This window comes from Marmota monax, unplaced genomic scaffold (assembly GCF_021218885.2).
Source record: "Marmota monax isolate L192 unplaced genomic scaffold, Marmota_monax_Labrador192_F-V1.1 WCK01_AAM20220418_F8-fsc00029, whole genome shotgun sequence".
Lineage (NCBI taxonomy): Eukaryota > Metazoa > Chordata > Mammalia > Rodentia > Sciuridae > Marmota > Marmota monax.
The window spans coordinates 3,153,281-3,164,156 of NW_026693024.1; the positions used below are offsets into that span (position 1 = coordinate 3,153,281).

The 10,876-nt window shown below is 41.1% G+C and overlaps 1 protein-coding gene across 3 annotated transcripts; it reads right to left on the reverse strand.

Annotated features, from left to right (window-relative positions):
* Window positions 1-580: 580 nt before the first annotated feature.
* On the reverse strand, window positions 581-8,141 carry LOC124098666 (serpin B9-like). Of its 3 annotated transcripts, none has more exons than XM_058582349.1 (6): window positions 7,926-8,141; window positions 4,468-4,605; window positions 3,768-3,885; window positions 2,234-2,376; window positions 1,681-1,827; window positions 581-982 (listed from the first exon to the last, which is right to left on the reverse strand). In XM_058582349.1, the coding sequence occupies exons 1-6, from the start codon at window positions 8,091-8,093 to the stop codon at window positions 581-583; spliced, it is 1,116 nt and encodes a 371-aa protein (XP_058438332.1). In that variant the 5' UTR covers window positions 8,094-8,141. The 3 variants fall into 3 exon arrangements, with proteins under 3 accessions (XP_058438332.1, XP_046309532.1, XP_058438331.1); XM_046453576.2 differs by having other exon boundaries at window positions 1,681-1,830; XM_058582348.1 differs by having other exon boundaries at window positions 1,681-1,830; window positions 4,468-4,584; window positions 7,893-8,141.
* Window positions 8,142-10,876: the final 2,735 nt, after the last annotated feature.

A 10,876-nucleotide genomic window follows, 5' to 3' on the forward strand; every position in this document is an offset into this window, starting at 1 on the left:
TAGTTATAGATGGACATAATATTTTTATTTTATTTATTTTATTTTTTATGTGGTGTTGAGGGTCTAACCCAATGCCTCACATGTGCTAGACAATTGCTGAACAACTGAGACACACCTCCAGACTAAAATTTGTTTTCTCTTTAAACTAGAATGGTAGTAACAGTATATACCAGCATTTATTATTATTGAGGCATTCAGGCTAAGGCAGCTGTGTGACAAGTTTGAAGTTCCAGAAAAGCAGGAATTGCATGTGGAATGAGTGGGAAATGTGTTTGGGCCCATCTAAGGGAAAGTTTGCAAGCTATCATATGGCCTCTGTACTGCACACATCCTAAGTACAACAGGGAATCAGGACAGTCTATTGGCCATGACCTAGTTCTGTGGTACAAATGAGTGGGCAGTATGGGGACAGCTCAGTGTGGTGCATCATGAGATCACACTTGCAAGTGGTTCAGAAGGCTTAGGACTCTGCCCTCATTTTTCTACTTGGTGTTCACCTAAAGGCCCATCCTTGTGAACTGTAAAGGGAATTGGGGGACATGGAAAGATGGAAATTCTCCATGGAGGGGAATTACAACCCTTAGGGACATGAGAACCTGCCACAGAACAGAAGAGTGTTGGTTCTGTTATGCCTGATGAAGAAAAGGAAGGGGTGGTCAGCACAGAACTTTGGTGACCATGATGTGCAGTCAAACACTTCATCTATGTCAGCTGCTGCAGCCTCAGTGCCTTCTTCATTCACCTCCACGACACTCTTGTGCACAACTTTGGATAGACACAGGTCTGTCTCAGTTGACATTCCAGAGAAATCAGCCTGGCCATGTTGGAAGGCATCAACCATTCCCAAACGCTGAAGCACAGACTGCATGTCATAATCCTCCTGCAGTTTAAATCTCGAAAGGAGAACTTCTAACCCAATATTCTGCAAAGAGGCTGCCTTGGTCCATGCTGTGAATTTCTCAAAAGTCAGGTTATTTTCCACCTGAAAGACCAGAATCACAGGTTCATATTCAGACTATGCCACGTATCTGTGGACACACAGACATTTCCTTGAACATTCAATGTTGACTGCCCACACAGGATGGGTAGCTCCTTCAGCTGCCCAGAAGCTTGTGAGAGCTCTGACTTGTTCACCACACCACGTGCAATCCCATATGTGATTTCCCTGCAGGAAGACTGTGGCTGCCCCTCCTTATCCATCCACTAGCAAAACATGTTTATTTGTGAAAAGCCTCTAGATGTGTCAGTGGTGCTTTTCTAATGGTATTTATTGGTTTGAAGGAGGCTTAGTTTTAACACAATAAACCATTGCTAGCAAGCAAAAGAGACTGGGAAAGGAAGGGCTCTCAGTGTGAGCCTCTCCAGGACAGGGGCATCTGTCTAAGGTGGAATGAGACACTGTTTGTGGAAACTCATCATCACAGTTAGGGACCTGAAGAGAGGGAAAGCCTATAGGAGCTGCTCTGTACAGAGACCCTTTAGGTCATCACAGTGCACTGTCACCCTTGAGAGGACTGTTAACTCTCTTGCAATAAGGATCATACCACAAGGAATCAAGGAGGACAGGGCTGGGCCATTTGGGCTTTGGGTTGGAGATACTGTGAAAGAAAGGCACAGGGTGTACCCAATTCTTCCCACTGAATTTCTGAGTTCACAGGTGTGCAGCCCCTCCTGACTCACCACACTAAGGTCCTCATCTGGGAGCAGGATGATCATGCTCAGTGTCTTGCCAGCGTAGGGCAGTTCCACCAACTTTGTCTGGAACTCACTGATGTAGATGTAGTTAAAATTGTCTTCCTGCCACATCATCTGCACTGTCCTTTCCTCCTCCTGAGAAGAATGACTACATGAGCACAATATTTATAACAGTATGAAAAGGGGCAAAAAAGATATGTGTGTGTATATATATATATATATATATATATATATATATATCTTCTTTTTGCTTTCTATGTAAGCAACTTATGTCTATAGGAAGATATTTGTGTCCAGAATGATATTAAACCAATACATGTATGAGAGTTCATCAGAGGCAGTTAGAGTGCTAATAGGATATAAAACATAATAGATAGCAAGTATTATTTATGTGCATCATTTTTTTCAATGAGTTTATAATTCATTAAAAGAGATTATAAGTTTGAAATTATGATTAACCACATATACCTTTACAAATTTAAATTTTCTATTCAATTTTTTCATCAGAATAGCATAATTTTTGAAAGTCTCTCCCTACCTGGTTTACTTTGAAAGCCATTTCTTCCGTGCATGATTTGTCAAATGGCTTGTCCCACATTCCTTGGAAGTAGATGGCATTGACAAGAACCAGCCTGACCAGCTCATCAATCGAGTTCACTGGTAGCATCTCTGGAATTTTACCTTTCAAGACAAGCACAAACTCTATCAGTTGGTTCTTCTGAATATGTGGTGAATATTCATGACACAATGTCTTGGAGATCCAAACATTCTGTTTTCAAATGTGCTGAGTTTGGATGATAGGTATAAAAGTAAAAAATCCCAGCTATGAGTGGTATTCATGATGACAGACATTGGAATAGCTACCAAGTTGATGATGGTGAAAGACTTCTAAGTCACTGGAGGAAAGCAGGTTGGTACAAAGCAGAAATTTGACAACAGGTTGGAGAAGAAGACAAGCAGCAAAGGAGAGAGGGTCTGGGTAGGAGCTGACATTACCTGCTGTGGGCAAGAGCAGTGTCAGGTCTAAGGCCCTGTGGTCAGGTCCAGTTCTAACATTGTACAGCTACCTGGCAACATTCCAGAGGCAGCCGGAATTGAATAGCTCCAGAGCAGGGACATAGGAGGAGTTTCTGGAGACTACAGAAGAGATTTTATGATTGCACCCTCCTGGTGCCTGGAATCCCTGGAACAGATAATGATTTGGGTAGGTGAAGGTATGTCCTTCTTTCCCTGTATATCAAGTGCTATGGTTCCAAGGAACTAAGAGCATCCTTGCTAATTTGCTGCCTCTAGAGGGCACAAGAAGAAAAGATTCCAAGAAGAAATAGTGGAATGTACTTCCTCTATTTTTTACTATCTCATTTGTTAGCTGAAATAGGGACATTCCTAGTGGTGTGTTAGTGCCTGAATGGTTCAAACATCAAACCATTATTGATCTTGAGAACCAAGGTTAGAGCTTGTCATACTCTAAAACAGAAATGAGTATGTTTTAACCTCACAAGCAGGGTGTTTTCAATCTGTGGAATGGATCAGTTCTCAGAGAGGCTCTGTAGTTGACGAATCAAATCTAGGCTTCTCAAGTCTTATGAAGGGCACTTAAATGAGAGATAGGAAAAAAGAAGTAGGAGAAGTCATCTTAACATGTAAAAGTGGCAGAAGTGAAGTCCAAACTGACTCCAGGAAGAAGAGGGCCAAGGGCATGACTTGGGAAGATCTGGCCATTGATCTGTTCCCATAGATGAGAATCACCTGCTGTGTGAACAATACAGGCCAGTGACATGTAAAGTATTATATGGGAAATCTGACCTATGAGTTTCTTTTTATACTTGCATTAGCCACTCTGGCCCTGGAACAACCGACAGCATTAATTGTCTGGGTTTGAAAACCTGAGCATTGATCAGATCTTCTATGAGACACTAAGGTTGACAGGCACCAAGAGGCTCAGCCAGGCAACCTTGCTCTGATGGTTCTGCAACACTACTGACATTAGCAGTGATGAGGAGAGGTAGAGGAGAGAAGAGAGGAGAACAGATGTGGGGTGGGAAGAGAATGAAATAACTGATAATTCTGACCTTTCGTTTCTTTTGAGACCCAAGCATTTATATGCTCCCTGGACTTCTCTGAATCTTTGATAAAGGACAGCAGCTCCAGCTCCGAGTGGTAGAACTTAAGACAGGACTCCTTAAATGTCTTTGGAGAGAAATAGTTCAGGTGGCCAGGTTGCTCAATAAAATGACAGTGAGCTTCAAAGCATTCTGAATGCTAGCTTTAGGCTTCTCTTAAAATTAAAAACATGATCAAATCTTAAGCTACTTGATGGTGAAACATTTTAGTTTGTAAGAGATATTTTCTGAGCCCTGAAAAATCAGAGTTAATAAATGATATTTGAGACATTGTGTAAATTGAAATAATATAAGTTATGGTTGTAGAATTGGGTTTTTACTAAAAATTGTTTACTGTGAGTTTCTCAAGTTCTCTCAAATATTGTTCTTTTGTTTTTGTTTTTGCTCATTTTTTTAGTATTGGGGATTGAGCTCAGGTCCTTGAGCATGCTAGGCAAATGCTGTACCACTGAGCTATGTCCCAAGGCAGTTCATTTTGTTCTTGAGACCAGGGTGTAACTAGGTTGTCCAAGCTAGTCTCTAACTCTCCATCCTCTTGCCACAGACTCCCAAATATGCCATACTTCCTGGTCTCTAGAGTCTCTTTTCTGTGTTGTATATCACCAGGTATTATAAATAAAACTTTTGTTCTTCTGCTGATTCAACTTACTGAGAAGAAATCACAGTTCTTCTCTCCAAAGAGCCTGTTGGCTGTTGTAAGCAAGTACTTTGACCCAGGGTTGTTAACTTGGTTGAGAAGCATCTGGAAGCCCTCATGGATGTCTTCCTCTGTGTTTAAAGACAGTGCCTATGAAGGAATGCAACAAAATTCTCTCAGTTTTGCTGTTGATCTCCACAATAATTTGCAAGCTTTTTTTCCTCAAATACTGCATAAATTTATCCTTTGAGAGGAAGTTGATTGTCAGTGAAAAGTGACACTGGTGGGATAGGTGGAGAGAGGGGCCAGGAAACTCCTGAGTAAAAAAGATATGGGTTTTGCATGACACAGAGCTCTCTGCATAGTTTATAGATGAACAATAGAAAAAAAATGAAAGGGGCAAGAGAGGTTCAGATAAGGGACTATTGGTAAGTACTGCATCCTATGGACACCATAAATTTGTCAGAATTAGAGAGTAACTTGTCTCTATTTATGTACAAAGTAATGCAGTTCAAATATTAAAATAACTTGCCTCTATTTATTTACAAAGAAGATGCAGTTCAAAAAACTAAAAACCAAACAAACATTTGGACAGGAATGCAATCATCATCATAATATTTAAAAGGAAATAAGAGTAAAAAATGAGCAATATGATTAATAAGAATAAATCAGTTCTTGAACAGTACCCTGCACTAAAGGAACATTCAACCCAGGGGCAACTAAAACAAATCAAAACCCAGAAATACATAAAAATGACAGGGAACACAAATCATATATCAATAATAATCCTGAATGTTAATGGCCTAAACTCATCAATGAAAAGACATAGATTGGCAGATTGGATTAAAAAGCAAGCCCCAACAATATGCTGTCCTCAAGAGATTCACCTTATGGACAAAGATCCACAGGCTGAAGGTGAAAGGATGGGAAAAAAGCTTATCACTCATGGATTCATAAAAAAGCAAGGGTTTCCATTCTCATCTCAGATAATTATGGCACTTTTCAGTAAATGGATGGAGTTGGAGAATATCATGATAGACAAAACAATCCAATCCCCCCAAAATCAAAGTTTGAATGTTTTCTCTAATATGAAGATCCTAATTCACAATAAGGCAGGGGGCACTAGAGAAGAATAGTGTTACCTTAGGTTATGTAGAGGGAAGTGATAGGAGGGAGGGGATTGGATGTGGGGATAGGAAAGATAGTAGAATAAAACAGACATTATTACTTTATGTATATATGTGACTGAATAACCAATATGCTTCTAAAACATTTACACTCAGAAAAATGAGAAATTATATCTCATCTATGTATGCTATATCAAAGTGAATAAATGCATTCTACTGTCATGTATAATTAAAACAAATTAAAAATTAATTAAAAAATAAGCCCAGTACCCTAGAGAGAGATAATATATGTATATTATATGATGCTTTATATTTCAATAAAGGTGTCATATTATGTCACAAGAAGAGTTTCATTTGACTCTGAAATACACAAATGACACAATTTATATTCAATGATGTTAGTGATGGAAATAAAAAATCAACAACACTACAAATAAAATACCAACAACATGGAAATTAACCTACTAACTAATTATTAAAAAGAATTACTAAAGAAATAACTCTCCTATGTATCAATCAAATAACTAACATCTTGTCTATTTTTCTCTTTCGGATTACTCAGCACTAGCTTTTGACATTGTATAAATAAGTGACAGAACAGCACAACTTTGGGATACAATCTTAAATGACAGTATTGAAAAAAGCTATAAAACTAATTTTTCTAGAATTTGTAAAATTACTTCCATTTCCCAACATAATTAAATTTAACAACATATATTTTCTCTGTCTTCCAGTTGGTCAAAATACCTGCTTTCTTTGGTAAATATTAGCCAGAAGATAACAAGAAAAGGCTTATCACCTGGTAAAGATGTACAACCAAATTTCCAAACCTTTGTATCAGCTGGATTGCCCTCTACTGGACTATATAAGGCATTCAGCTAAGAGGTCAAGGAGACTTGGTTTGACACATTAATTCAAGAGAAAAAAATGTAAACATCTTATATCCCACACAAACTGAAGTTTCCTGAAGAAGTTAAAAACAAAAAGACCTTTTACTAAATAAATTTTTACCATGAAAGAAATTGGCAGAATGCCAATTCCAGAAGTAACCAATTTGAATCATTTTGAAAAGTGGTAATACAGGTTTATGTAGTTTCAGTCTTTTCAACCTTGGAGGCAGATCTGGAACAACAGTAGTAACAGGCAGGAGCAACAGGCATAATGTAATGGCAATCTTTTGTGAATATTTGGGTATTAACATAATCATATTTTTGTTAGTCTATTCACTCTACAGATGTTTTCTTATGCATAAACATGAGTCACAGTGGACATTTGCTAAGTAGCTCATATCTGTTAAGTCTCTTTTCACAGCAAGCATTAGAAATTCTTGGATCCATTTCCCCCTGTGAAACACCATTTTGAGTAGCAAGTTGTTTTTCCTCTGTGGCTCATGCCCAGGCCTGAGATTTGCAGTAATGTAGGACCAGTTTACCATCACTGCCCAAACATCCCTCATCTGGGGGATAGAAATGGACTATTTCCCATAAGTGAACAACTGTTCCAAGGCCACAAGTTTAAGGAACTTCTTGATGAGGTGAATGAGTCCTTGCATGGTTCAGGTTCTCTCTACAACCCACATTTTGTTTTCATTATAGGGATGCCCCGTACATAGCCTTTAGTAGGATGTCCATTTTTATATTGGTGTCACTGGAAGGCTCCTCTCCCTGACAAGACTGAAACAGAAGGAGGGGGCAGTGGAGGGGCTGTACCTGGGGAGACATCCCTAAGTCCTTCATGCCAGCAGCAGCAGTTGAAGAGAGTTTCCACACTGACCTTGACAATTCTCAATGATGTAAACACTAAAAATGTTTCTCCTCTTCTAAAGAATGATTCTCAATAATTATTTAATTTAGAAAATAATATGAATGTTGTATTATCAAACCAAAAATATGATAAAAAATAGCTAAACACAATCAATTATCTTAATGTTACAAAGGAAATAATGATATAACAAAACTCCTAATGCACAATTTTAGAAAAGGGTGAGAAGAAATTCTGAGGAGTTTAGAGAAAAGCACAAAATGCTCAATTAGTTCAAGAACTGATCCTTTCAAAAAGAGCACACGTATCTACCAATATAGGGAGACATTGTAAGAAAAAAATTACAAATACAAGGAATGTTATTAATGAAAAAGAGATTACACAGTAACCCCTGCAAGCAAGCCTCACAACATCTCACTGGAGGAAACTCCTCAGCTCTCTCCTTCCCTTCCTCCTGTACCCCCTCCCTGAAATGGTCCAGGCTCACCCCTCCTTCCTCAAAAGTTCTGAAAAAACTCAAGGAGGGGATAGGAGACAAGCCTTGCAGACCAGTCCCTCCTTCTTGTTGATAGGAAAGCTTACCCGAGCCATCTGGTCTTTGGTGTTCCCCTTTGCCCCCAGGAGCACCATGGCCAAGGCAGAGGAGATGCTCAGGGGAGAAAAAAACACATTTTGTGAAGGTCTGTCTTGACACAGCATCTTCAAAACCTGGATGGCAAAGGTGCCATTTGCTTTTGAAAGAGAATCCATGATTCAGGGTCTGGGGGCAAAGAAGACAGAGAAACACAATGAAATGGGGCTGAGGACACTGTGTGTGGTCTCTGCTTGGCTTTCGTTTTTCTTGTGAATTCAGAAAATTTCTGAGTATCAGTGAAAGCCATGGGAGTAGATTAGACATGTGAGGAAGGGGCTGGTGTCTGTAGAACATCAAACTGTCAAGGAAAGGAAGAGCAGAAAAGCATGCTGAGGAGAACAGAAGTTGACAGGTCAAAGTAAGAAGAGTGAGTAGTCAAAGCCAGAACAAGGTGGTGCTGCTTGAAGCCAGAGAGAGTGGAGTGTAAACACCATGGGGCAGCTCTATGCAGTAAGACCCTCCCTCACCAGGGGAGGGCCTTAGATCCTGGGAATTGGAATTCCTGGCTTCCAATCAGCAAATCACCCTTACAACTTCCCAGTTCTCAAAGATTCCCCCAAACCTATGTCCAAGCCTGCCTCAGCTCCCTCCCGAATCATTCTATCCCACTCCACTTCTCCAGCTTCTGTCATCCTGTGCCTAGTACAAACCACATGTCTCCTCTGCAGAGCCTCTGAACTCCCTGACCCTGAGATCCCCAGTACTATCAGCCCCTGTTCACTAAAATGCAAATCAAGTTGGCTGGGGAGCCTCAGAACATAGGCTCCCCCACATCAGGAACCCAGATGGATAGACACACAGAATACTGAAAGGGAAGTGCTATCTTGAGCCTATGAACCCTCTCTTAAATTGGCAGTGGCCCTAAGGATAAGCTCAAAATGTGTTTTGTAAATGGCATCTCACCTGCCTGTCCCTATCCATTGCTGTATTTCTCCTCTGTCACATCCTCCACCTCTATCCACCCTGACCCCCACCCCCAATCACCTCTGAGCCTTGGCAAACAGTGATGTCCAACTTAAAAGTCTCCCTACTCCATCCCTGTCACCAGGCTCCAATCACTCATTGCTGTCTCCTAGGCTCAGCACCAGGAGGCCTCTGATGTCCTAGTCTAGAGCTCCCTCCTCCCCCCAACCTGACTCATCCCTCCTTATTGTAATTCCTTGTCTCATCCATTGTTGGACCCCCAAGACTGGCTGCTCTCTACAGGAAAGGTGCCTGGCATCCTGATTCTAAGCACCTGCAAACATGCCCAGGAAACAGCAAGAGCTCTATCAATTAGGGGGAAATCTCAGATAAATAAAGGGTGCTGTGGTTTAGAATTGGATACTAGAGATTTTAAAAGCACAGAGAAAGTTAAGGCTCCCTAAGGAGAGAGGAGAGGTGAGAAAATAAGGCCAGTAGGTGGGAGTGGTGTTGGAGCACAAACACCCATTATGGTGAGGTCCAGGGCCAGCCACGGGCAGCCAAGAGGCAAGCAGAGAAGCCAGGAGGCTGTGCAGCATCTTTGCCTTCTTGAAATCTCTCTCCCCTTCTCTGAGACCAGTCCTAAGCAAGATCCCTCTATACCACTAACCCCCATGATCTCCCAAGAAGCTGTTTTCTAAACACAGCAATAACACTGACTTTTTAGATTATCTTTTTTCATCTCAGCCTCTGGCATCCCTTTTCCCAGTGGTGGCCTGGGGTTTCTAAAACTTGCCTTGGTCCACTGTCACTTCAGACCCTGCACAGAGAAGTCCTCACCTGCCACCTTCCACACAGTCTCTCCCTCAGGTCTCAGTGCTGCTAGCCTGGTACTGACTTCTGAATCACAGGACCAGGATCCACAACTGTGCCTCTGGGGCCTCTGCACTCCCAGAGGCCTTTTATCAGGCCTGTTTGGCTGTGGGAATTCCTGCCTTCCAATCAGCAAGTCACTGCCCCAGGGAAGAAATCCAGTGTGACCTGGGTTATGGCAGGGGATTGGGTCTTCTCCCTGCCCAGAGATAGGTCACTAATCCTCTTGCTCTTGCTCCCCTAGCCTGGCCTCTGTCACCCACTGGTTTCCATTGGAACACCAAGGGATACCCTGGGGTGGAGTTGGGCAAAGCACATTTTCTAGAGGATTCTGAGAGTGAAAGTACTCTGAAACTGATAATCAAAGGCAGGCTGCAAAGTCCCCTGGGAGAAACACAGTGGGGACTGGGGAAGGGCACAAAACCTACAACTATGGGCTTCCCTACTGACAGAAAGAAAATACAGAATGATAGGCTGAGATTTTAGGGGAGGAAAGTCCTATATTTCTGTATTCTGAGCCTCCTGTGTGACACAAAGGTGGGATTCTGATTTAGGACACCTGTGTTCTCTATGAGGGTGCCGGAATGTGTCTACTTACCTTATGTGCTGTTGGTGTGAATGCAAATTAGCCCCATCACTATGGAAAATGGTAAGGAGTTTCCTCAGGAACTAAAGGTAGTGCTACCTACCACATGATCCAGTTATACCACTCTTCTCTGTGTCCATGTGAAGGAATCAAAGTCAGCATAGTACAGACACAACTGCATACCCATGTTTGTCCCAGCACTGTTCACAAAAGCCAAGTTATGGAATCAGCATAGGTGTCATTAGCAGATAAATTCATCAAAAGAAAAATGTAGTAAGTATATGTGTACAGTAGAGTTTTATTTACCATAAAAAGGAAGGATATGTGATTTGCAGGAAAATGGATGAAACTGGAAAACATCATGTTATGGAAAATAAATCTCAGAAAAACAAGTATCTCATGTTTTCTTTCATATGTGGAATCTAGGGAATAATAGAAAGTGACATAAAATTTGAAGATGAATTAATTCGGAAGGTAACAGAGAGGGAAAAGTACAAGGGGGACAAGAATATGTTACAGGTAGGGTGGATTCAGTTA